General features: G+C 45.5%; 1 protein-coding gene and 1 pseudogene across 2 annotated transcripts in view; both read left to right on the top strand.

Annotated features, from left to right (window-relative positions):
- Positions 1-22,763, top strand: part of ptpn9a (protein tyrosine phosphatase non-receptor type 9a) — a 49,475-nt gene extending 26,712 nt beyond the window's left edge. Inside the window, exons 4-13 of one of the 2 annotated variants that reach the window (XM_072434793.1) lie at positions 2,426-2,550; positions 5,085-5,190; positions 6,448-6,558; positions 15,556-15,872; positions 16,918-17,005; positions 17,086-17,155; positions 19,137-19,222; positions 20,319-20,462; positions 21,201-21,408; positions 22,525-22,763. In XM_072434793.1, coding sequence (XP_072290894.1) covers positions 2,426-2,550; positions 5,085-5,190; positions 6,448-6,558; positions 15,556-15,872; positions 16,918-17,005; positions 17,086-17,155; positions 19,137-19,222; positions 20,319-20,462; positions 21,201-21,408; positions 22,525-22,715 — 1,446 coding nt within the window. In that variant the 3' untranslated portion in view covers positions 22,716-22,763. Of the gene's footprint in view, positions 1-2,425; positions 2,551-5,084; positions 5,191-6,447; positions 6,559-15,555; positions 15,873-16,917; positions 17,006-17,085; positions 17,156-19,136; positions 19,223-20,311; positions 20,463-21,200; positions 21,409-22,524 lie in introns of both variants that reach the window. The other variant, XM_072434792.1, reaches the window with a different exon arrangement.
- LOC140348731 (pre-mRNA-processing factor 6 pseudogene) lies at positions 7,744-10,709 on the top strand (annotated as a pseudogene).
- Positions 22,764-27,235: the final 4,472 nt, after the last annotated feature.

Below are 27,235 nucleotides of genomic sequence, written 5' to 3'. Positions count from 1 at the left end.
AATTTGGGCTTTATTTGTTGTATTTATACGTGTTGTACATATATATTATAGTTTTACAACAATCGAGCAGGCATTTGTGGAGAAAAAGTTGAAAGATCTGTAGAAAATGACAGGAAGTGACATCACACCAGGGACACTCATTCCAGTCAAAGTTTATGCAGAATTTACACAAAGAAAAAAACTTTTTTGACTCTTTAAACATAAATTCAACAAAATAAAGTCGCTCTCATATATTTTTATTTGTCAAATAAAATCTGTGACATTGGATGAGTTTTTTCCCAGTGTTTGCTGGGTAATTTCCTATTATGATGTCATCGATTACAAACAGGAAGTGAAATGATAACCCGGAAAAATGTGCTATTCTGGGATACATTTTTAATGCAAAATTCAAAATATATTTATCTCTGCATTTTACTGCATTTTAGTTCAATGAGTCGTCCGACCTGTAGGGGGCGCTTTAAGACCCGCTTAGATAAACCCAACAACAACAAACTTGCTGCTTATCTCCTTTAAATGCTGTGATCTATTACTGGTCCTATAAAAAATAAAAACCCTGACTTTCCGAGATAAAAAGCTTCTCGTTTCAGAATCCCGAGTTTCCGAGGAGCTCATGAACGCAGCGATAAGAGGGAGCGATTCGGGATTTATCGCCTTTGTTACCGAGCTACCAGCGCTTCCTCTCGAGAGTCGTTCGTGAACACCCGCCTCGAGTGCCTTCCACGACTCATCCGAACGGACAAACTAATTGAATTGTTTTAATGAGCGGAAGGCTTTCACGGTCGGTCGTAAAGTCAAATAAAAACGGCCATAAACCGCGCGGCGGCGGGGAAATCGGGTATTCTACTGTAGCATTCGGGTTGTGGTGCGTATCATGTCGCCAGAGCTGAGGCGACGCCCACACGCCCCTGAGCATTACTTGAGTAAAACTTTCACCGACGACCCGCGGGAAGGCCTAGAACCAGGCGGCGTGCGACTTCTGAAAACCCGGCGTCGACGAGGAGCCGGAGAGAGACATTGCAAGTCCAACCTCGAACAGGAAAAGAGAAAAAGCCGGCGCTCTCCTCCCGAAAACTCGCCTTGAGCACGTTTTAAACTATTGTAAACGACCGGGGTCAAAGCGTGGGTCTTCCGGGGGCCATGCGTGGGTCTTCCGGGTCCAAAGCGTGGGTCTTCCGGGGTCCAAAGCGTGGGTCTTCCAGGCTCCAAGCGTGGGTCTTCCAGGCTCCAAGCGTGGGTCTTCCGGGGTCCAAAGCGTGGGTCTTCCAGGCTCCAAGCGTGGGTCTTCCGGGGTCCAAAGCGTGGGTCTTCCAGGGTCCAAAGCAGGGTCTTCCAGGGTCCAAAGCATGGTCTTCTGGGTCCAAAGCGTGGGTCTTCCGGGTCCAAAGCGTGGGTCTTCCGGGGTCCAAAGCGTGGGTCTTCCAGGCTCCAAGCGTGGGTCTTCCAGGCTCCAAAGCGTGGGTCTTCCGGGGTCCAAAGCGTGGGTCTTCCGGGGTCCTAGCGTGGGTCTTCCGGGGTCCAAAGCGTGGTCTTCCGGGGTCCAAAGCGTGGTCTTCCGGGGTCCTAGCGTGGGTCTTCCGGGGTCCTAGCGTGGGTCTTCCGGGGTCCAAGCGTGGGTCTTCCGGGGTCCTAGCGTGGGTCTTCCGGGGTCCAAGCGTGGGTCTTCCGGGGTCCAAAGCATGGTCTTCCGGGGTCCTAGCGTGGGTCTTCCGGGGTCCAAGCGTGGGTCTTCCAGTGTCCAAAGCATGGTCTTCCGGGGTCCTAGCGTGGGTCTTCCGGGGTCCAAGCGTGGGTCTTCCAGGTCCTGAGGCTATGAACAGGGTGTTAAATGGTGCTTCAGAGGCAGCGTCAGACGTGAGACTGGGTGAACTCTGCTGCCCCCTTGTGGTCAACACTCCGCCACCTTTTTATTTAGGTTTTTGGATTACAACGTCAAAAGTAAATATTAAAAACAAGGCAATACTAGAAGAGTGATTATTGTTTACGGAGTCTGTAGCTAATGATCAATCAAATGCACTGATGGTTATGGATACACTGTAAAAAACACACACAATAAAACATATCTGTTTTATTAATATTGACTCAAGTTTGTTTGTACATTTTATCATTAAAAATAAAACAACAAATATGTTAAGTTACACACATACATACATACATACATACATACATACATACATACATACATACATACATTTAAAAATATAACAATAATTATAATTTGTGTTAATTTATTTGAACTGGGAAAATGCACATTATTAAAAAGTTCTGTAAATGTGCCAATATTATCTATAGTTACGCTCCCAGGCAAGGCATAAAAGCATTATATAAAACAAACATTTACATTATAAACAGTGCAGTTAGGTTTAGTTAAATGTGTATATATATATAGGTGAGATTGTGGACTGAAACGTTGACTTCTCTGTTGCAGAATGCTCGGGATCCTTCGGGAGCGTCCATCGCCTTGTACACGGCCAAACTCCACCATCCCAACAAAACGGGGAACCACGTGGTTCTCCAGGCCCTGTTCTACCTCCTGGACCGTGCCGTCGAGAGGTTCCTGCTCTTTAATGCTTCTGAGCCTGTCTTTTCATAGAAGAATCTTGTAGTTTAGACTCTGCAAACTTGTTCTGAAATGCCTGGGATTCCTGTTTTAGTTTAGCAGTTCATATTTCAGTCTTCTCTCAAATGTTAAAGCTTTTTAAACACAGAATCCTACTTTTTAGACTGCAAATGTAATCGCAATGGCAATACTTATCTAAGTTAGGCTTTATATTGTGAGAAATATATTGTATTTACCCATTTATTTTTAGTTTTTTTGGAGCTCAATGTTTATATTTATTTTAGTTTTATTTTATTTATTTTTGAGTAATAATTCTATGGCACAACAAACTAGTGAATTAAGTGTTTAATTCTGCTATTTATTTTATTTTTGTTTTATTTGTTTATTGTAACTCAAGTTTTATTTTAAATACTATGTTTTGTTGATATGTTGCTTCTCTGTCATGTATTGTGATGTTTTCTGTACTTCACACTTTTAATTGTGTTAACGTGACGGGCTTAATCATGCTCACTCTTCAGCTCCATCTGCCTTCTTCTGTCGTACTCACACGCAATAATGTCACATTCATACCACAGGCTCCTTAGGTCCTGCGCAGATGAACTGTGTGGAGTTATGGAGCATGTCTTCAACATGAGCCTGAAGCTGAGGGTGGTACCACAGGTCTGGAAGACCTCCTGTCTGGTACCTGTGCCTAAGACACCGCGCCCCAAAGACCTCAACAGCTTCAGGCCAGTGGCTCTCACGTCCCACCTGATGAAGACACTGGAGCGGCTGGTCCTGGACCACCTCCGCTCCACCGTGAGCTCAGCCATGGACCCGCTGCAGTTTGCATATCGGTCTGGCATCGGAGTGGAGGACGCCGTCATCTCCCTGCTGCACCGCTCTCTCTCTCACCTGGAAAAGCCTGGCAGCTCTGTGAGGATCCTGTTCTTCGATCTCTCCAGCGCCTTCAACCATCCAGCCGCTGCTCCTGAGGGACAAGCTGGAGACGGCTGGTGTGGAGTATGACCTGGCAGAGTGGATCCTGGACTACCTCACAGACCGACCCCAGTTTGTGAGAGCCCGGAACTGTGTGTCTGACACTCGGACCTGCAGTGTGGGGGCGCCCCAGGGCACTGTCCTCGCACCCTTTCTCTTCACCCTTTTACACTGTAGACTTCAGACACGACACGGACAGCTGTGTCCTGCAGAAGTTCTCTGATGACTCTGCCATCATCGGACTCATCACGGACGACGATGACGAGGAGTACAGAGGACTGGAGCAGGACTTTGTGGACTGGTGTCAGCGGAACCACCTCCTCATCAACGCGGGGAAGACCAAGGAGATGGTGGTGGATTTCCGCAGACGCCACCCCACTGCCCCCTCACCAGTGAACATCCAGGGACGGGACATTGAGAGAGTGGACTCATACAAGTACCTGGGTGTTCATCTGAACCACAAACTGGACTGGACTCATAACACAGACGCACTGTACAGGAAGAGCCAGAGTCGGCTCTACCTCCTGAGGAGACTCAGGTCTTTTGGAGTGACAGGGCCACTCCTGAAGACCTTCTACGACTCTGTGGTGGCATCAGCTCCTGTAGGTGTGGCCTGCTGGAGCAGCAGCATCACAGAGAGGGAGAGGAAGAGGCTGGACAGAGTCATCAAGAAGTCCAGCTCCGTCCTGGGCTGCGCTCTGGACTCGGTGCAGGAGGTGGGGGACAGGAGGGTCCTGGCTAGATTCACATCTATGCTGGACCATGAGTGTCGCCCCCTGCAGGACACTCTCTCCGCTCTGGAGAGCAGCTTCAGTGAGAGACTGATCCACCCTCGCTGTGTGAAGGAAAGGTTCCGTAGGTCTTTCCTTCCTGCTGCTGTCAGACTTTATAACAAAAACTGTTAGTACTGAACACTCGCAATACTGACCTAACCTAATACTGATGTGCAATTCTGTCGTATGTGCAATTGCTGTTGGAATTCATGTGCAATTCATGTGCAATTACTGTGAAATTCATGTGCAATCTATGTGCTGTCGTGACACATATTCATGTGCAATTACTGTCGTGATCACATGCAATGGTATTTATTTATTTGTCTATGGGAGTTTTTATTTATAGGAGATCTTCTACTGAAAGTGTTTTTCAGACTTCCTATAAGTGATCTGTTCTTCTGTATCTACCTCTGTATCTTCCTGCGTTGCACCAATGAAATTTCCCCATGTGGGACAATAAAGGAATATCTTATCTTCATGTGCATATAACTGATGTAAATGGTGTTTATTTTACCATTATTATTTTGTCTTACGCTAGCTGTTTTTATTTTATCTTATCTTTATTTTTCCCCTCCATTCCTTATTAAGAAATGAGGAGTTTATAGGAGTTTTTAAGAGTTTTGTTTAAAAGAGTTTTTCTATTAAGAGTGTTTGTTAAACTTCCTTTAAGTTATCCGTCCTTTTCCTCTGTATCTACCTGCATTGCAACAATGAAATTTCCCCACGTGTGGACAATAAAGGAATATCTTATCTTATCATATCTTCTTCTCTCTCAGTTTTGAAACGCAGAGGAACGGCCTGGTGTTCATTTACGACATGGCGGGCTCCAACTACACCAACTTTGAGCTGGACCTCAGCAAGAAAATACTCAACTTATTAAAGGTAAACGTGACTTTTAGTGACGGGAAAGTAAAGGCACAACATTACTCATTACCTTTGCTGTTGTTACAGATTAGTTGATTTGACACAAAGTAAAATGTCTTCTGATTGTAGCTCACGTTGTACTTAAAGTGACGTATGAAAGGTCTTTATGATCTTCTCAATTTGACTTTATTTGGTGTATTTATACCTGTTGTACATATAAATTAAAGTTTTACACCAATCGAGCAGGTATTTGTGGAGAAAAACGTTGAAAAATCTGTGTAAAATGTGACAGGAAGTGACATCACACCAGGGACACTCATTCCAGTCAGTTTATGCAGAATTTACACAAAAAAACTTTTTTCTCTCTCCAAACATTAATTCAACAAAATAAAGTCAATCTCATATATTTTTATTTGTCAAATTAAAAAAGTGTGACAGATGAGTTTTGGCCCAGTGTTTGCTGGGTAATTTCCTAGTGTGATGTCATCAGTTACAAACAGGAAGTGAAATTATAAATCTATTCTGGGATGAAATGTGTATAGTTTTTAGCAACATTTTAAATATATTTATCTTAACTATATTTTAGTTCAATGAGTCGTCCGACCTGTAGGGGGCAGAACTGCATCGCCCTGCATCTGAAATTATTATTTTTTAATATCTATAAAGTGACATTTCACTTTTTAGTCGCTGAATGTTCTAAATGCTTTATAAGTTTATGGTTAAAACGGGAATGGGACGAGATCAATTTGCCGTAAGATTGTGCACAAAATGAGGAAAATGATCTTTAGATCTCATTTTCCCCTAGTGCGTTTACATTTGGCTTGAATTCAGTTAAAAGCAGTGTAACCATGACTACAAAAATCATAAAAACATTGTGAACTGGATAGCGCAGATTGTTCATGTCAAACTCTCGTCTTGTTGAAATCGCGCCTCGAGTTAAAATGGACGAATGTGAATTTGTGTGGATGTCTTTCACCGTTGCCATAGCAATTAACAATTCCCTACTAAATATTATTCCATCTTTTGAATGTGCAAAAGTCCTCAATGTATCGCCGATAATCAGGAAGTTGAAACCCACAAATCTTTACGTCTTTATAAATAAAACAGTTTTCGTCATTACGTTGAAGACGCTGTAGAATTTTGTATTTATCTTTATTTTACTTTTTCAAATATATTATGATAAATGATATTCTCATTTTGTTGTTTATGGAGGGACAAGTCATGAGCGTTTGTCATCCAGTGTGGACTAAACTGTAGTTCCTGTACGTCCACCAGGGGGCGTTCCCTGCCAGGCTGAAGAAGGTGCTGATCGTCGGGGCTCCGGTTTGGTTCCGAGTGCCGTACAATCTACTCAGCCTGCTGCTCAAGGAGAAGCTCAGGGAGAGGGTAAACCTGCTTATTTATACATCTTATTGATTTGTGAAGCTTTTAGGATTTAATCTGATCATTACTAATCGCTATAATCCAAACTGTTGTGTTTTGAAACGATAAAACCACGTGATGTCACAAAGTCACGTTATGTCATAAAGTCATGTGATGTCACAGTCACATTATGTCACGAAGTCACGTGATGTCATGAAGTCGTGTGGCGATATAAAGCAGTGTGAAAAGAGTGCGCGTACATAAAACACCAAAGAAGAAGAAATAGAAGTTCCGTTCCTTTCCGCTTTGAACTCATGTGCTTTGAAGGCGTTGAAACTTAAACTTCGGCTGCCAATTGCCATAAAACGCCAAAGAAGAAGACAAAGAAGCGAGGGCCTTCGCCCGCATGAGGATTGGCCATACTGGACTCAATTGGTCACTGAGTAGGATAGGCAAACATCCGACCGGTCTGTGTGGTCACTGTCGGGTGCCAGAGACTGTCGAGCATGTGCTGATTTGCTGTGAGGCTTATGATAGAGAAAGGGCCGGGTTGGCCTTGTGGTTTCGGAATAATGGGCGGGAGTTCAATCTGCGGAACGTTCTGGCGATCCAGTCACAGGGTTTGTGTCAGGCTGTGGTTGCTTACTTATGTAGCACAGGGCTGGGTAAACGTTTATAGAGGTGGGGGGTGTTGGAGACTGAGCCGAGGATGAGGAGCAAGAGGATGTTCTAACGCGCTTGGACTTCATGGGCCTAGAAACACCAAAGTGATGGAAGAAGGACTTCTAAAGGATACAACGACAAAGACGTCCCATGACCTCATGGGCTTTGTAAAACAACAAAGACGTCCCATGACCTCATGGGCTTTGTACTTCCAAAGCAATGGAATAAGAATTTTTAAGGACTGCGACAAAGTCTGAGGGGAGGAAGAACTTCTATAGGATACAATGACAAAGGCATCTCATGACCTCTTGGGCTTTGTCAAAGCACTGGAGGTCAAAGCACTGGAAGAACAACTTTTAGGACTACGACAAAGTCTGGGGAATAACGTCTGGCGGTAATGCAACACTCGGATGCCAACCGCCATAAAACAACAACAACAACAACAACAAAGAAGCGACACAACAACAACCAAGTATGAGTCAGCACAGAAAGCAGTCTGTGTGTGACGGCCGTGCACCCGCAATTGTAAAAGTGGTCCACAGTGGCTCTGCAGGGGCCACCGGGGCGGCAGGGGCCCCTCCGGCGATGCCCCTGGCCTCGCCTCTCATGGGGAAAAAGAAGAAGCCGTTCCTGGGACTGGCTGCACCGCTCGGATACGTCCCCGGTTTGGGCAGAGGTGCTACTGGCTTCACCACCCGGTCTGATATCGGTCCCGCTCGCGATGCCAACGATCCCGTTGATGATCGACACGCTCCGCCGGGAAAGAGGACGGTGGGGGACCAAATGAAGAAAAACCAAGTGGAGGACGAAGAAGATCTCAATGATTCCAACTATGACGAGTTCAACGGGTATTCAGGCAGCTTGTTCTCCAGTGGACCCTACGAGAAAGATGATGAAGAAGCAGACATTATATATGCCGCTCTGGACAGAAGGATGGATGAAAGGCGGAAAGAAAGAAGGGAACTGAGAGAAAAAGAAGAAATTGAAAAATATCGTATGGAGCGTCCCAAAATCCAGCAGCAATTTTCCGATTTGAAGAGGAAGTTGGCAGAGGTGTCGGAGGAGGAGTGGTTGAGTATCCCTGAAGTAGGAGATGCCAGAAACAAGCGTCAGAGAAACCCTCGCCATGAGAAACTCACCCCCGTCCCAGACAGCTTCTTCTCCAAACACCTGCAGTCTGGAGAGAAGCACACATCTGTGGACCCTCTGCAGGGGCTCGGAGGACTGAACACACCGTATCCCGGGAGTATGACTGCAGGACTGATGACCCCCATGTCTGGTGATATGGACATGAGGAAGATTGGTCAGGCCAGAAATACTCTGATGGACATGAGGCTAAGCCAGGTGTCCGACTCTGTCAGTGGACAAACTGTCGTGGATCCAAAGGGTTACCTGACGGACTTGAACTCTATGATCCCGACACAAGGAGGAGACATCAGTGATATCAAAAAAGCCAGACTTCTTCTCAAATCTGTGAGAGAGACCAACCCACATCACCCTCCAGCGTGGATCGCATCTGCCCGTCTCGAGGAGGTAACGGGTAAACTTCAAGTGGCCAGAAACCTGATCATGAAGGGCACAGAGATGTGTCCAAAGAGCGTGGACGTGTGGCTGGAGGCTGCCAGGCTGCAGCCAGGCGACACGGCCAAGGCTGTGGTGGCCCAAGCTGTTCGCCATCTTCCGCAGTCAGTTCAAATCTACATCAGAGCCGCTGAGCTGGAGACGGATGTCAGAGCCAAGAAAAGAGTTCTTAGAAAAGCTCTGGAAAATATGTCCAAATCAGTGCGACTGTGGGAGACGGCTGTGGAGCTTGAGGAGCCAGAAGACGCCAGAATCATGCTTAGTCGAGCTGTGGAGTGCTGTCCTACAAGTGTGGAGCTTTGGCTCGCCCTTGCTCGGTTAGAGACGTACGAAAACGCTCGCCGTGTTCTGAACAAAGCTCGCGAGAACATCCCCACTGACCGCCACATCTGGATCACTGCCGCAAAGCTAGAGGAGGCATATGGCAACACTAAGATGGTCGAGAAGATCATTGACCGAGGGATCACCTCTCTACGAGCCAACAGGGTAGAGATCAACAGAGAACAATGGATTCAGGATGCAGAGGAGTGCGATAAAGCGGGCAGTGTGGTCACGTGCCAGGCGGTGATGAGGGCCGTCATTGGGATTGGCATTGAAGAAGAAGATTGTAAACACACCTGGATGGAGGAAGCAGACAGTTGTGTTGCCCACGGCGCGTTGGACTGTGCCAGAGCCATCTATGCTCACGCTCTGCAAGTTTTCCCCAGTAAAAAAAGTGTTTGGCTCAGAGCTGCGTACTTTGAGAAAAACCATGGCACAAGAGACTCTTTGGAGGCTCTACTGCAAGGTGCTGTTGCCCACTGTCCCAAAGCCGAGGTGTTGTGGCTGATGGGAGCCAAGTCCAAATGGCTGGCCGGAGACGTGCCGGCTGCCAGAAGTATTTTGGCTTTGGCTTTTCAGGCCAACCCCAACAGTGAAGAGATCTGGTTGGCTGCGGTCAAGCTGGAGTCGGAAAACGGCGAGTATGAACGAGCACGTCGACTGTTGGCCAGGGCCCGAAGCAATGCCCCTACAGCTCGGGTCTTCATGAAGTCGGTGAAATTAGAATGGGTTCTCGGAAAAGTTGAAGCTGCCCGTGACTTGTGCGCTGAAGCTCTCAAACACTACGAGGACTTCCCCAAACTGTGGATGATGAGAGGCCAGATAGAAGAGCAGTGCGAGGACATGGACCAGGCCAGAGAGGCGTACAACCAGGGGCTTAAAAAGTGTCCCAAGTCGATGCCGCTGTGGTCGCTGTGGTCTCGTCTCGAAGAAAGAGCGGGTCAGCTGACCAGAGCCAGGGCAATTCTTGAAAAGGCTCGTCTCAAAAACCCTCAGAGCCCCGAGCTTTGGCTGGAGTCGGTTAGACTAGAATGTCGGGGCGGATTGAAAAACATTGCAAACACAATGATGGCAAAAGCCCTGCAAGAGTGTCCAAACTCTGGTATCCTGTGGGCGGATGCTGTGTTTTTGGAGGCCCGACCGCAGAGGAAGACGAAGAGCGCCGACGCTTTGAAGAAGTGCGAGCATGACCCTCGCGTATTGCTAGCCGTGGCCAAATTGCTCTGGAGCTTGCGCAAACTCGCCAAAGCCAGAGAATGGTTCCTGAAAACGGTGAAGATTGAACCAGATCTGGGAGATGCCTGGGCTCTGTTTTACAAGTTTGAAACGCAGCACGGCACCGAGGAGCAGCAGCAGGAGGTGTGCAAGCGCTGCGAGAACGCCGAGCCTCGTCACGGGGAGCTGTGGTGCGCAGAGTCCAAACATGTCCTGAACTGGCAGAAAAACACCGGAGAGATACTTGCTCTGGTCGCCGACAAAATCAAGAACCCTTTCTGAGTAATGGATTCAAAATGGATTCACAGATCGGATGGACGACTGTTGGCAGGACCAACTTTAAAACTTCAACCAGATTACCACGTAACTACATTTTTAATTCAGTTTTGTGCCCTGGATAAAGAGGCAAAATAGTTTAGTCATCCACACATGCCCATATTTGAGTGTTTATATTACAGAAACAGCTTTAGATTTTGTCTGAATTACAAAAAAATGAAATTTGGTTTGTATAAAATGAATGAATGAATAAATCAATCAATCAATGTCCTTGTTGTTGTTTTAATTCTACATCGTTAATGTTCTTTGTCTAAAGCCATGGAATGAATAAAGTCTCAGTCAGGGCAGCAAAGTGAAAAAACAACCTTTATACTTTTATTTGCGCCGTCTTTCCCCCGCTGTGATGACCGTTTAAACTAATAAAAACATGGCTGTTCCTCGTCCGTGTTGCCTGTATCTGCTTTTGTTTAGAAGTTTTCGCTTTTATTTTGGTGACTTCCTGTGTGGCCGGAAGTCGCAGTGAAACGAAAAGCTACTAGAGTCAAAGAAGTATAGTAAGCTACGGTTAACGGTGAAAACATAAGACAAAACATGGTCTACAGTCGTCAGGGTAACAAGGAAAACAGTGTATTGAGCTAGTAACAGGACCAAATGGTTATTATTCTTTATTTGTTCTTGCCCAACTCTGACCTTGGTTGAATGACACGGAATGGAAACGAAAAAAACTCATTTAAGTTCTGCCCTTCTCAATTCGACCGGACGCTTCGCTCCGCTTTTAGAATCTAACTTCTGAACGTGGCTGCTACTGACCGGTCATGTGACCACGTAAGGTCATGTGACTACGTAAAGTCATGTGACCACGTAAAGCAGATGTGAAAAGTGTGCGCGCTTTCCATTCCGTTCCGCTTTGTTCTCATGGGCTTTGAAGACGTTGAAACTCGGGCTCTCTCTCTTTGTCTTTCTCTTTTTTCTTTACGGTAAAGCGTAAAGCGTAAAACTCGTACTCTGAAGACTAACAACTACAGTCGGTGACGGTAAATGCACCTTTTCAGTTAGCTGCCAACCGCCATTAAAAGTGACATTTCCCCCCCCCCCTCTTTTTTTTTAAATATATATATATTTTTCACGGTACAGCGTAAGACACGTACTTTGAAGATGTACAACTACAATAAGTGGCGGTAATATAACACTATGGACACAAACCTCCATAAAACACTGAAGAAGAAGATTAAGAAGACGACAAAGAAGCGCCACAACAACGAGGAGGTACGAGTCGGCTCCGCGCAAAAGCAGTCTGTGTGTGGCCCCGCAGTGGTAAAAGTGATCCACAGTGGGGCGGCAGGGGCCCCTCCAAAGAACACAGTTAATGTTCTTTGTCCAAAGCCAGGGCACCAAAGAGAAGGAAAAAAAAGAAGTTGTCGAAAAAGATTCAGTTGGAACGCTCCTGGATGAATGAGGGATTACGCCGACAAAAAACGGAAGAAAAGAAAGTGATCCACAGTGACAGAAATGACGCAAGAGTCGTCTCCTTTAAACGCCGTCTTTACAGCAGTGAAGCACCAACTCTGCGCCGCCCCCCAGAGGCTGTGGGGGGCCCCAGAGGCTGTGGGGGGCCCCAGAAAACCTTTGAGAAGCTCTGATCTAAACAAAGACCTTGTTTTTTACGACAATTTCAGTAAAATCTTGACTCTACTTGATCATTACGTTTTGTTGTTGCCTAGCCTTTCCCCAGATGCTAAACGCTTAACATGTGTCCAGGTTCAGATGCTAAACGCAGACGCTAAACATGTGTCCAGGTTCAGATGCTAAACGCAGACGCTAAACATGTGTCCAGGTTCAGATGCTAAACGCTAAACATGTGTCCAGGTTCAGATGCTAAATGCACACGCTAAACATGTGTCCAGGTTCAGATGCTAAACGCTAAACATGTGTCCAGGTTCAGATGCTAAATGCACACGCTAAACATGTGTCCAGGTTCAGAGGCTAAATGCAGACGCTAAACATGTGTCCAGGTTCAGATGCTAAACGCTAAACATGTGTCCAGGTTCAGATGCTAAATGCACACGCTAAACGTGTGTCCAGGTTCAGAGGCTAAACGCAGACGCTAAACATGTGTCCAGGTTCAGAGGCTAAACGCAGACGCTAAACATGTGTCCAGGTTCAGATGCTAAACGCAGACGCTAAACATGTGTCCAGGTTCAGATGCTGAACGCAGACGCTAAGCATGTGTCCAGGTTCAGAGGCTAAACGCAGACGCTAAACATGTGTCCAGGTTCAGATGCTAAACGCAGACGCTAAACATGTGTCCAGGTTCAGAGGCTAAACGCAGACGCTAAACATGTGTCCAGGTTCAGATGCTAAACGCTAAACATGTGTCCAGGTTCAGATGCTAAATGCAGACGCTAAACATGTGTCCAGGTTCAGATGCTAAACGCTAAACATGTGTCCAGGTTCAGATGCTAAATGCACACGCTAAACGTGTGTCCAGGTTCAGAGGCTAAACGCAGACGCTAAACATGTGTCCAGGTTCAGAGGCTAAACGCAGACGCTAAACATGTGTCCAGGTTCAGATGCTAAACGCTAAACATGTGTCCAGGTTCAGATGCTAAACGCTAAACATGTGTCCAGGTTCAGATGCTAAATGCACACGCTAAACGCAGACGCTAAACATGTGTCCAGGTTCAGAGGCTAAACGCAGACGCTAAACATGTGTCCAGGTTCAGAGGCTAAACGCAGACGCTAAACATGTGTCCAGGTTCAGATGCTAAACGCAGACGCTAAACATGTGTCCAGGTTCAGATGCTAAACGCAGACGCTAAACATGTGTCCAGGTTCAGAGGCTAAACGCAGACGCTAAACATGTGTCCAGGTTCAGAGGCTAAACGCTAAACATGTGTCCAGGTTCAGATGCTAAATGCAGACGCTAAACATGTGTCCAGGTTCAGATGCTAAACGCTAAACATGTGTCCAGGTTCAGATGCTAAATGCACACGCTAAACGTGTGTCCAGGTTCAGAGGCTAAACGCAGACGCTAAACATGTGTCCAGGTTCAGATGCTAAACGCTAAACATGTGTCCAGGTTCAGATGCTAAATGCACACGCTAAACGCAGACGCTAAACATGTGTCCAGGTTCAGAGGCTAAACTCAGACGCTAAACATGTGTCCAGGTTCAGAGGCTAAACGCAGACGCTAAACATGTGTTCAGGTTCAGATGCTAAACGCAGACGCTAAACATGTATCCAGGTTCAGATGCTAAACGCAGACGCTAAACATGTGTCCAGGTTCAGAGGCTAAACGCAGACGCTAAACATGTGTCCAGGTTCAGAGGCTAAACGCTAAACATGTGTCCAGGTTCAGATGCTAAATGCAGACGCTAAACATGTGTCCAGGTTCAGATGCACACGCTAAACGTGTGTCCAGGTTCAGAGGCTAAACGCACACGCTAAACGTGTGTCCAGGTTCAGAGGCTAAACGCAGACGCTAAACATGTGTCCAGGTTCAGAGGCTAAACGCAGACGCTAAACATGTGTCCAGGTTCAGATGCTAAACGCAGACGCTAAACATGTGTCCAGTTTCAGATGCTAAACGCAGACGTTAAACATGTGTCCAGGTTCAGAGGCTAAACGCAGACGCTAAACATGTGTTCAGGTTCAGATGCTAAACGCAGACGCTAAACATGTGTTCAGGTTCAGATGCTAAACGCAGACGCTAAACATGTATCCAGGTTCAGATGCTAAACGCAGACGCTAAACATGTGTCCAGGTTCAGAGGCTAAACGCAGACGCTAAACATGTGTCCAGGTTCAGAGGCTAAACGCTAAACATGTGTCCAGGTTCAGATGCTAAATGCAGACGCTAAACATGTGTCCAGGTTCAGATGCACACGCTAAACGTGTGTCCAGGTTCAGAGGCTAAACGCACACGCTAAACGTGTGTCCAGGTTCAGAGGCTAAACGCAGACGCTAAACATGTGTCCAGGTTCAGAGGCTAAACGCAGACGCTAAACATGTGTCCAGGTTCAGAGGCTAAACGCAGACGCTAAACATGTGTCCAGGTTCAGATGCTAAACGCAGACGCTAAACATGTGTCCAGTTTCAGATGCTAAACGCAGACGTTAAACATGTGTCCAGGTTCAGAGGCTAAACGCAGACGCTAAACATGTGTCCAGGTTCAGAGGCTAAACGCAGACGCTAAACATGTGTCCAGGTTCAGAGGCTAAACGCAGACGCTAAACATGTGTCCAGGTTCAGATGCTAAACGCTAAACATGTGTCCAGGTTCAGATGCTAAACGCACACGCTAAACGTGTGTCCAGGTTCAGAGGCTAAATGCAGACGCTAAACATGTGTCCAGGTTCAGAGGCTAAATGCAGACGCTAAACATGTGTCCAGGTTCAGAGGCTAAACGCAGACGCTAAACATGTGTCCAGGTTCAGATGCTAAACGCTAAACATGTGTCCAGGTTCAGATGCTAAACGCACACGCTAAACGTGTGTCCAGGTTCAGAGGCTAAACGCAGACGCTAAACATGTGTCCAGGTTCAGAGGCTAAACGCAGACGCTAAACATGTGTCCAGGTTCAGATGCTAAACGCTAAACATGTGTCCAGGTTCAGATGCTAAACGTGTGTCCAGGTTCAGATGCTAAACGCTAAACGTGTGTCCAGGTTCAGAGGCTAAACGCAGACGCTAAACGTGTGTCCAGGTTCAGAGGCTAAACGCAGACGCTAAACGTGTGTCCAGGTTCAGAGGCTAAACGCAGACGCTAAACGTGTGTCCAGGTTCAGAGGCTAAACGCAGATGCTAAAATGTGTCCAGGTTCAGATGCTAAACGCAGACGCTAAACATGTGTCCAGGTTCAGATGCTAAACGCAGATGCTAAAATGTGTCCAGGTTCAGATGCTAAACGCAGACGCTAAACATGTGTCCAGGTTCAGATGCTAAACGCAGACGCTTAACATGTGTCCAGGTTCAGATGGTGAAGACGGCCGAGCTGAAGCAGCACCTGCCCCGGGACTGCCTGCCGCAGCACCTGGGCGGTCTGCTGCCCCTCGACGCCCACGCCATGAACCAGCAGCTGCTCTCGGGGCAGAACGGGAGGGTGGACCCGGTGGACGAGCTGGTGGCCATCCCCGTGGAGGAGGCGTCGGCGCACGTCCCGGGCCCCGAGTCCATGCGGCCCCAGGAGCTGATGACGCACCTGGGCCGGCTGCAGCGCTCGGGGATCCACCAGGAGTACGACGAGCTGAGGAAGGAGCCGCCGCCCGGAACCTTCCACCACTCGCAGTCAGTGCTCACGACATGTACTCGTGTTTTTCATGGCGCTGATAGTTTAGAATCTAGAGGAACAGTTTGGATTATTTGAAATGATCACAGTTGCAATTATTGTCTATAAAGTGTAAAAAAGACTGTTACTTCTAACTAAGGGAACATTTTGTGCAGTGACCTCTTTGCACCAAAGTGTTAAAATTAAGATTTTTATGTCTTTCCTTTTAACTAGTTGGTCAGAACAAATAATATATGTTGGAGAATTAAAGCCAATAGAGATATACAAGGACAATATTTGTACTTTTTATTGTCTAATACACGATGTACGTCAGAGGTTCTTTAAAGTCCCTCTGAAGGTTCTCCTGTTCTTCTAATTCTGACTTAGTTTGGTAGTGTAGAACCTGTGGTAAATATTTATCATAGTTTTACTTCCGTCAAGTTGCCGTTTGTGAAGACATTTTAAAAAATAATACCTAAAATGGACAAGATGTAGAGCGGAGTTCCAAAACTGAATCCCTCTGTGATGACATCAATGTGCGACGTGCTTAAAACACATACTTTGAAGACGTACAGCTCCAGTAGGTGGCGGTAAACGCACCTTTTCAAAGCAAAACGGTAACACAACATGTTTTGTGGGGGTTTTCGTGTTTAAATGTTCATTTCAACAAAATAAAGGTGTCATTAGGTCATATTTATTGTCAAATCAGGACTGTTTAATTTGTAATTTATATAGATTTTAGCTCTTGTTTACGGTCTGGTTGCTAGGTAACAGCAGTGGTACCAAGTGGAATGACCTCTGCCTATGTCATATGTGTTGCTTGTGTTGTCCAACCAGGAAGTCCAATTATAAACTTGGCAAAAATGGTCAAACTGGGGACAAATGGGCAAAATGTTTAGTCAAATCTGAAACGTAATTGTGTTTAGTACGTTTTAGTGAAGTGTGTAGTTAAACCTGTCGTATGGACTCCAAGTTTGTTCCTTTGGAGTAACTTTATGCTTAACAATAATTAACAAAACTATAACACTTTGAATGATGTGAACTGCGTCTCCCGTTTGTGTTCAGAGCCGCGTACAACCAGGACAAGAACCGCTACGGAGACGTCCTGTGCCTCGACCAGACCCGGGTCAAATTAAAACTGCGGCGGAACGAGGTTAAACACTCACGCACGGCTTCGTTTGTCCACGAGAAATGTTGAATGTCCTCTAAAAGCGCGATCGAATGTGTCCACAGAGGTCCGACTACATCAACGCGAGCTACATGGACGGCTACAAACAGAAGAACGCGTACATCGGAACACAAGGTGTGCTTTATAGAGTTTGTGTTTGTTTCATCGCCGGCGGTATTGGACATTATTTACGGCAACGGCGAGAACTCGACTAAGACCGGGGATTTTGAGCTACTCGCGGTTTAAAAATGTGTTTCGAGAACAGTTTTGGCCAGATGTTAGACGTACTTCTGGCGCTCGCGTCGCTTTTCTCCATTTGGGATCGGGGCTTTTTTAACTGTTCACAAAAAATATAATAAATTGCCAAAATGTGAGCTGTATTTTGTGTAGAAATCAATGTTGACGCCAAAATCCAATAATGGTCCCAATAATAGTAATTTTGTGTTGAACGTGACATTCTATTCTATCTAAAACGTGTGGTATAAAATGGCCACAGAATATCAGGTATTTTCATTAGATTCGAAATCCAGTTGGAAATGTTAAAGCGCCCCCTACAGGCCGGACGACTCGTTGAACTAAAATGCAGTTCAAATAAACATTTAGAATTTTGCTAAAAATGATATCGCAGAATAGCACATTTTTTAGGTTTATATAACCTAAAAAATGCTGTTTTTAGTTGATGACATCACACTAGGAAATTACCCAGCAAACACTGGGCCAAAACTCATCTAATGTCACAATTATTTTAATTTTACAAATAAAACTATATGAGAGCGACTTTACTTTGTTGACTCCAAAAAGTTGTTTCTTTGTGTAAATTCTGCATAAACTTTGACTGTCATTTTCTACACAAATACCTGCTCGATTGTTGTAAAACTATAATATGTTTGTACAAATACAAGTACAAATACACCAATTAAAGTCAAAAATAGAAAATTGTAAAAACCTGTCGTACGTACTTTGCGTATCATTTAGAAGTAAAATGAAAAACCCAAGTAAATACAGATGCGATTAATGGGGAAGCAAACCGAAACGCACCAAAAAGATCATTTGTTGTGTGTTTGTGTGTGTTTGTTTGTGTGTGTGCGTGCTTGTTTGCGTGTGTTTGCGTGCGTGTTTGCGTGCGTGTTTGCGTGCGTGTTTGCGTGCGTGTTGGCGTGCGTGTGTGTTTGCGTGTGCGTTTGCGTGCGTGTTTGCGTGCGTGTGTGTTTGCGTGTGTGTGTGTTTGCGTGTGTGTGTGTTTGTGCGTGTGTGTTTGTGCGTGTGTGTTTGCTTGTTTGTGTGTGTGTTTGTGCGTTTGCGTGTGTGTGCGTTTGCGTGCGTGTTTGCGTGCGTGTGTGTGTGTTTGTGCGTGTGTGTTTGTGCGTGTGTGTTTGCTTGTTTGTGTGTGTGTTTGTGCGTTTGCGTGTGTGTGTGTTTGCGTGCGTATTTGCGTGCGTGTGTTTGCGTGCGTGTGTATTTGCGGGTGTATTTGCGTGCGTGTGTGTTTGCGTGTGTTTGTGCGTGTGTGTTTGTGCGTGTGTGTTTGCGTGCGTGTGTGTTTGTGCGTGTGTGTTTGTGCGTGTGTGTTTGCGTGCGTGTGTGTTTGTGCGTGCGTGTGTGTTTGCGTGTGTGTGTGTGTGTGTTTGTGCGTGCGTGTGTGTTTGTGCGTGCGTGTGTGTTTGTGTGCGTGTTTGTGCGTGTGTGTTTGTGTGTGTGTTTGTGCGTGCGTGTTTGTGCGTGCGTGCGTGTTTGTGTGTGTGTGTGTGTTTGTGTGTGTGTGTGTGTTTGTGTGTGCGTGTGTGTGTGCGTGTGTGTTTGTGCGTGCGTGTTTGTGTGTGTGTTTGCGTGTGTGTGTGTTTGTGCGTGCGTGTGTGTTTGTGCGTGCGTGTTTGTGTTTGTGTGTGTGTTTGCGTGTGTGTTTGTGCGTGTTTGTGTTTGTGTGTGTGTTTGCGTGTGTGTGTGTTTGTGCGTGCGTGTGTTTGTGCGTGTTTGTGTGTGTGTTTGCGTGTGTGTTTCCGTGTGTGTTTGCGTGTGTGTTTGCGTGTGTGTTTGCGTGTGTGTTTGCGTGTGTGTTTGCGTGTGTGTTTGCGTGCTTGCGTCCCCGTCCCATTGACTTCTGCTCGCGTGCGTTCAGGGCCGCTGGAGCGAACGTACGGAGACTTCTGGAGAATGGTCTGGGAACAGAACGTCCTGGTGATTGTCATGACGACCAGGCAAGTGGTTTGTGTTGGGTTTTTTTTTTGTTTTTTTTTACGCAATGATTTTGTTTGGCAGTAAAAGCTTTGTCAGAGCGATACTGCTGCTGCTGATTTAACAATATCAAATACACTGAGCGTTTCTGTCTCTTTATGAGGTCTTTCATTATTATTATTATTATTATTTTACATATATTTTTAAAAATAAATAAAACAAAGGGAACAAACGGAGAAAAAAAAACAGAGAGCACAATTAGGACAGAGGAAAAACACGTCCAGAATGCTCTGTCAGCCTTTGGGCGCCCGGCGTGGGCTCTTAACAACGTGAGGGGGGCCTAAAAGCAGGATAAAAGAGAAAAAGGAAGGAATAGAGTATTTCCCTTATGTCTCTGGACTGTAGAAAAACTACAAAGGATTTTTTTTAGACACTATGAAATCCCCGTTTACACCTTTTAAGACAACAAACGGGTTCATCCCATAACAAATCAACTGTTCAACTGTTCAATTAGAACAAAATCAAACTTTCAGTCCCTCGGGAATTTTTTTTTTTTTTTTTTTGCTTCCTCGCGAGCCGACATTTGTTTTAATGCGGACGGACCAGGCCTGTCCCTGATTGGCTAATCCACTCGTCAATCAATCGCGCCTCCTGAACTCGCGGCGATGAAAACCGTGACTGATATTTATCTATTTATCCAGGCATCATTATGTAGTATCTACTTAAAACATAAATAAAATGGTGTGTCCAAACTAGGCTCGTCGAGATTATTCAGGTTAATTAATCGATAATCGTGATTATTCAGGTCAAAATGTAATCTTAAGAACCAAAACGTAATAATCGTGACAATTTTACAAGCAAAATTAAGTCTGTTTTGTTCAATTGACAGCACAAAATTACACTTTATCAGGCTGTTTTTGTGACGTTTAACGAAAGAAAAATCACAGTTTTTTGTTCAGTCTCAATAACCGTGAATAATCGTTAAATCGTGACGTTTTTTCCCCCAATAATCGTAACATTTGATATCTCTATTGTGCGTAAACTCGACTCGCATCGTTTTACTGTCGGCGAACTTTACGAACGAGTAATAATGGCTCTTGTACCCTGTGGTGTTTGCAGGACGGAGGAGGGCAGCCGGAGGAAGTGCGGACAGTACTGGCCCCTGGACGAAGGCGGGCAGGAGGTCTACGGTCACATCGCCGTCGTGAGCCAGAGAGTGGACCGCCACCCGCACTACAACCACACCACGCTCGAGCTCCACAACACGGAGGTACGACGCGGCGCGCTCTGAACCAAACGCTGCTCGAGCCAACGTGAGCATTAGCACATGATGCATTAGCATCAAGACAAAATTACCTTTACAAACAGATTTGTAAGACCATAATACATTTTCAATTATTAACTGACTTCAGATCTAAATACTAATGCTTTTAGTCAGTGGCGAGCAGTGATTGACAAATAAAATATAACTATTTCAAAAACTATATATTTGTGGGAAATATATCCAAATTGGCCCGTTTCCCCCCTCACTTCTGCTGCTGAAGCCTCTACAGGCCGCTGAGCAGTACTGCAGGAAGCTTGGTTCTTCTTCTCCTGCAGCTGCTCAGTCTGGGCATGCTCGCCTCTGAACACGCCCAGAGGATGTGCAGAGAAGTGAAGCCCTAACTGAGCATGTGCAGAGTAATTGACGCAACAGCAGCGCCAAGTTTCAACAGACATAAAAACTATAGTTTAGAGACAAGTCTTTGTAGTATTTCAATAACACAGAGCGCTGGTTTGTGTAATGACTTGACTGGTGACGTGAGATCCTGTAGATCCTGGTCTAAAATGCCCTCTCTGCTTCCTCGGTGCCTCCTCTCTGCTTCCTCTCTGCTTCCGCTTTGCTTCCTCTCCGCTTCCTCCCTGCTTCCGCTTTGCTTCCTCTCTGCTTCCGCTTTGCTTCCTCTCTGCTTCCGCTTTGCTTCCTCTCTTCTTCCTCTCTGCTTCCTCTCTGCTTCCTCTCTGTCAGACCTGTGAGCAGAGGCAGGTGAGTCACTTCCAGTACGTGAGCTGGCCCGACTACGGCGTCCCGACCTCAGCCGTGACGCTCATCGACTTCCTGAGCGCCGTGAAGAAGCAGCAGAGGAAAACGGTGAAGGCTCTGGGGCCGCAGTGGACGGGACACGCCCTCGGACCCCCCATGGTGGTCCACTGCAGCGCCGGCATCGGGAGGACAGGTCAGCAATACTCGATCGCACCTGTACATGTTGTGTTTTGACGCGGGTTCATTTACCGCCCGATGTAGCGTCCGATGTAGCGCGCCCGATGTAGCGCGCCTGATGTAGCGCCCGGTTTGCTAATGCAGATTAGCTTCAGCAAACGCAACACTACTTCCTGTGTCGTCTATTGTCAGTTTAGCAAAATATTTTTCTGATCCACGTTTTACGAAACAATAACACAGGTTTGTGTCTAAACTGATCGTTTTTCAAAGCCGCTCTGAACAGGAAATGGCTGGTGCGCTAGCTTTTGTTAGCTCACAACCTTAAGCTCTGTACTCTGCGATAAGCTAGGGTGACCAGACGCCCCCATTGACCCGGGACAGTCCTAGACGAGACCACGCGCTTTGAAAACACTTTACAAAGACGTCGTTGGTCTGGAATCATGTCCAAAGGGGCGTGAAAGACGGGCGGATTAACCAATCAGAGAGACGCGTGGTCCGTTCGTGTCTAAACCAATATGGCGGCTTAAAAATGAAAATAACACAGAGAACTGAGAAACGGCGCAGATTTCTGCAACCGATGCACTAAACTCTGTAAATCTGAGTGAAATTTAAGTTTTTTATGTTTTGTCCTGAATGTTACGAGGACATTAGAGAGACACGTGACACAAATTGGCGGCGGTGGTTGGACCGGCCCAAGTTAGGAGAGCTTTTTATGGTCCACGCCCCCTTGTGGTCTGACCCCAGACCCTCCTGCATTTGAACAGAATGGAGGAGGGACTGGCTGGTCAGGCAACTGTGTCCCATGTCCCAGCAGATGTGTCCAAAACCAATGATTTGTCCCAGTTTGTCCCTGTTTTCGACTACTTTGAGACGGTAAAGAGGGGGATATAGTGTTGTTTCCTTAGCCAAACTAGAGGACATCTGGCTCTAGAATAACCAGAACACAAAAAATACATGCATACAATTCTCTTAAAGTCTTTTGTCTCTCATTTAAGAATAGTTTAAGACACTTGCATCCTTTATCGTGTGAAAGTATTACCGCCAGATCTAATCCGGTCCATTTAAACTAGGACAAAACCAAAAGAGGACGGAACTTTGTGACGATGTGCGTGTTGTGTCCTCGTCTTCGCAGGGACCTTCTGCGCCCTGGACATCTGCCTGTCCCAGTTGCAGGACGTGGGCTCGCTGAACGTGCACCAGACGGTCAAGCGGATGAGGACGCAGCGGGCCTTCAGCATCCAGACGCCGGACCAGTACTACTTCTGCTACAACGCCGTCCTGGAGCACGCCCAGAGGCAAGGGCTGCTGCCGGCCAACCAGTGAGAGGACGCCGGAGCGGACGCCAACGGGACGCTTGAGCGGACGGGGGAAGAACCACTGTGGAGTCGGGACGTACGCTGGGGGGGGGGGGGACTCTTTAAGCCGCGGAGATGGCCGCTCCTCTATGACAAAACGCAAATAAATAAGCCAAGAAAAAAAAAAAAACAGCCCCAAGTGTCTACGTAGTGTCTTTGCTGCGATAAAACGATGTACTGCGCAGAAGTAAAGGCGCACTAGGGAACTTTCCCGAGAGAAGCTCCGCCACTTGCTTCGTTTTTTCTTATCGCTTTGCCTGGAATGAGTCGCAGTACGGCCTTAAAGTGGAAGGAATTATGCAAACTCGACTTCTAAGGGCCTTTTTTTTCCCTAAGAGTTACAATCGTTCGCTCGTTTGGCTTCTCGGACAAAGATTAAACGTGTGTGTCGTCTGCCAAAATGTGAATATTTAACGTGAAACGATGCGCACTTTGGTCGTACGTTGCTTCTTTCCTACTGCCCTTGTGCTCTTAGTGGAAGTATTGACTCTTTCGCACAGATTTGGACTGATTAAAGCGTCAAACGTAGAGATCTTGATAAAGAATTGTGCCGTTTTATGTTCGTAAGAAGCGTTACCTTTAACTTATCTCGTCATTTTGATGTCCAATCCTTCAGGCAGGATGTCGCCGAAGCCATTTACGCCGTCTCAAACCCGACGGGAAAAGCGCGTTACTCCGAATAACAACGATAGTTTTGAACACATTTTGTTACGTTGTTCTCAGGTCGTAAGTCTGGTCCGGTTATTTTAACGTTCCTGGTTTAATTAAGCGCGTTAATGACTCGAGCACGACTGTTTTTTTTATCATTTTATCTCATTTTCTGAGCTGTTTCTGACGTCGAAGAAGAGCAAAAACGGTCTTTCGTGTCGACGGGTGACGCTTTACAAAGTCCTTGCCAGAGATAAGGAAAAGTGCTCTGTTGTGTCTTTATCCGGTTATCGCGTGAGCTGAGGAGCAAACGCAGCTCCGGAAATTCTTTTTTGAACGATTCCGTATGTCGTTTCCAAGTTCGATAAGTCGTAATCTGGAGAAGAATCCGGAGCGACTATGAGAAAATAGTACTTTTTTATTGTAACGGAACGTGGCTTTCCTTTTTATGAATCTGTCTTTCTTTCTTAAGTGCTTGAGGTTTCCATCTTTTGCCCAGAGCTGCCAAATTACGACAAAAACAAAACCCTAGTGAAAGTGTATTGAGCAAATTCACGACGGTAAAAGTGAAAGGAAAGCTGTGACAAATCTGCTTTCCAGAACTGGAAAAAGAACAGTTAAATGCTTTGTCATTACACTTTTTGAGTCCAAGATCGTGACATCAAAATGTGCAGCTGATTTGGCTTTTTTCCCCTCCAGTTTCTCCATGTATCAGGCTTGTGTGCCACGCCCCCTTGTGGCTGGATCCATCTCTACAAAAACATCGATTACTAAAAGATTAAAATCCTAACTTTCCCTTTTACATTTCAACGCACAACCAGATGTCTCTTTCTTTTAACCTTTTGTCAACTCTTCCCAGTGTGAATCGCAGTTAGAAAATCCCATTTGACGACCCTCTAACCCGTGTTTTGACCTGGTTCACGGGTCTCGTCTCTGTTTCCGGGCCGATCCACATGAAACGAAAACTGGCACAAAAATCGGCGTCTTCTCTGTCGGCGCAAATGAACAAAAGTGTAATGTGTTTTTCAACGACCGCTTCGGAAAGTTGTGCCATTCGCAGAGTTGTACGAATAAGAATCTCTCGGACCGTGCGCATCGTTTCATTGACCGAAAAAAGGGGCGCGGCGCTGACAAAACCTCTCGAAAATTATTCAAATCTTCCCGAAAACTGCGTCTTCGTGAGCAGGTGAAACCGCTCGGTCGCTCCTCGCTTTCTCCGCTCGGCTGTTGCGCTTCATACAATACAAAACGTAATAAATAGTCGACCGATGAAAGAACACGACTGATTAATCGACTGGAACGGCTCTTTATTCTTCATCGATCGATCCCCGAAGGGGCAATCGCTGTTGGTCGAACGAGTGTCGCGCCGATCGATTCGTTCGCGGAGGCAAACTCTTGACAAGTGACGACGAGGTTCAACACTTAGTCGTGAATTCTAATAATTTGTTTAAAAACTCAAAACGTTTTGGCGGTCGTTCAGGCGCTCGCCCTTCGTCTGAACTACGGCGTGTCGTCTCGTCCTAGTTCACGACATCACGAAAAGTGCAATATTTTTCTAGTTTTTCTTCATTTTTTTGTAGTCGTTTCTTTGTTTTTACACAAGTGATTTCTTTGCACTTTTGCAGATTGCCTTCCACGTGCTCAGAGAGATTAAATACAACACAAGTGCAGTTTAAAAAAAGCTACAAGTCCAAGCGCAGTGTGTCAAATGTCTACGTGTTTTTTTATCGGTGAAGCGTATAATGTTGTGCTTTTCGTGCCTTGTACAATGCTGTGCGGTGGTAAAGTGTGTCGACGGTTAAAAATGTGCAAAACGCAACAAATAACTGGAGCTTAAGGTGTAAGAACTCGTACTTTATGCTTTGTGTCAAACGGTTGGTTAAGAATGCGCTTTTGCTGTAAAGAATAACCACATTTTGATCATCTTAACGGTCGTCCTGACAACACAAGACTTAAACAGATATTTTTAGCACAAAGAAAGTGACATTATTCAATGAGTATGTCCCAAAAGAACCAACAATTTCTCATTTTCATCGATAGATCCGTCAAATATTCTCCGTAAAAGCCTTCAGTCGCCGTAGTTCAACCGTTATTTGGTCGATAATGGATTCAAAAGGTCTAAACGTACAGTAGAAATGATCGTTTGACGACAGCCGACGACTCAAATAATCACTAGTTGCGGCTCTACGTTTAGGTTTATACTTTTTAATCGAAATTACTTAATGTTTCTGCTAAAAATGTCAGTTTTTACTTTTTACGACTTTTTTGTGGCATGAACAATCACAATTACGGATCAGTCTAACGCTCTTTGACATCTGCGCCATACGGAGTTCTTGCTTTGCCCGTAGGTTCCGCAGTAGAGCGTTCAAAATAATAATCCACAGTATCTCCATGGAAACGGGACGAGTCAAAGTGTCGGAATCGCGTCGGTGACGAACGCTCGAACAGAAAACACGCGAATTGAACTGAATAACCCGATACGTCTAGCGTTCTGTGGCAAAGTGACTGCTGTGATCGCCATGGAGACGAGCAGGTGGCGGAAAGTTACGCGATGCATCTTTACAGCGTCGGCGATCCGTAAATGCCGTTTTAATTCGTCAAAACTCGGATCGCGTTAAAATGACGGCGTGTTTTTGGGCGAAAATGGCGCCGATCCTCGCTCCCTTTAACGGCGGTTTTCCACGCCGGGCTTATACCTTCTGCGCTGTGTTGTTTTTCCTGAATAAACGTCGGTAAAAGTGGCGTTAAATCCCGTCGTCTGTACGTAACGCGTCCGGTGTCTTCGCCTCGTGTTCTGTCGCCGAGTGAGAAAATTCTCCACTACAAAATTCATATTGAATTTGCCGTTAGTGAAGCGTTAGCGAGTCTGCCGCGGAATAACCTTATTTTGTCCGTCCGACGATGGACGCGACGCCCTATTTTTATTTTTCTATTCCGAGTTTCTTAAATTTACAAGCTTATACAGTTATTTACATTCATTTTATATGTTTTGGTATAACCTATTGTTTTAGTCACGATGTTCAATCAAGTTATACTCTATTAAATACAAACTTTGTGAAGGTGAACTGTTGTCCGTGTGCTTTTTATCATGGCAGAAAAACACATTGTATTGTCCGTAAAAAAATTTAAAAATCACTAAACGAACCTTTGCTTCAGCCTCAGGTCCGGCGTTATGTAAAATAAATAAAATTCATTATAAACTATGATTAAAATAAAGGCAACAACTAAAAAACATTTAGCCTGTACTTTTATTTCAGAGTTGACCCTTTATTTGTTCCAGAATGTGGAAAGTTTTGAAAAAAATTAACGTTTATTTTATTTTTCAGCTCGTCAAACTAAACTCTGATCTTACATTGACTTATTATTAACTTGTAACGGTTCTTTATGTGCACATCATCAGAAAAACGTCATATATTTGGACATGACGTTTCAAAAAACCCTTTTCATTCAGGCTAGTTTTCTCTTCGTAGCATGAGTGTCGTTCTTCCTTTGCATCGGGTTTACTCTGGTTATAAGTGGTAAAAAAAAAACATGAAATTAAGTTTTAAGATGAGATAAAATAAGATAATCCTTTATTGTCCACACATGGGGGAATTTCATTGTTGCAACGCAGTTAGAGACAGAGGAACTTGTACGAAGTTTAAAAAAAGTTTGAAAAACACTCTCAATAGAAGAACTCTTATAAACAAAAACTCCTATAGACAAAACCTCCCATTTCCCAACAAGGGATGGAGAGGAAAAATCTAAATAAAATATAATATATAAAATAAAATAAAAACGGCGTAAGACAAGTTTTTTGTGTAAATGGAAGCAGGAGTGAAGCTGCAGTTGGAGGTTTGG

The sequence above is a fragment of the Eucyclogobius newberryi genome, unplaced genomic scaffold (assembly GCF_026437365.1).
Source record: "Eucyclogobius newberryi isolate DKJ021-1_F unplaced genomic scaffold, fEucNew1.0.hap1 SCAF_7, whole genome shotgun sequence".
In the NCBI taxonomy this organism is placed as follows: Eukaryota; Metazoa; Chordata; class Actinopteri; order Gobiiformes; family Gobiidae; genus Eucyclogobius; species Eucyclogobius newberryi.
Note: the sequence above shows the minus strand (reverse complement) of the source record. Positions and strands in the feature narration are given on the sequence as shown.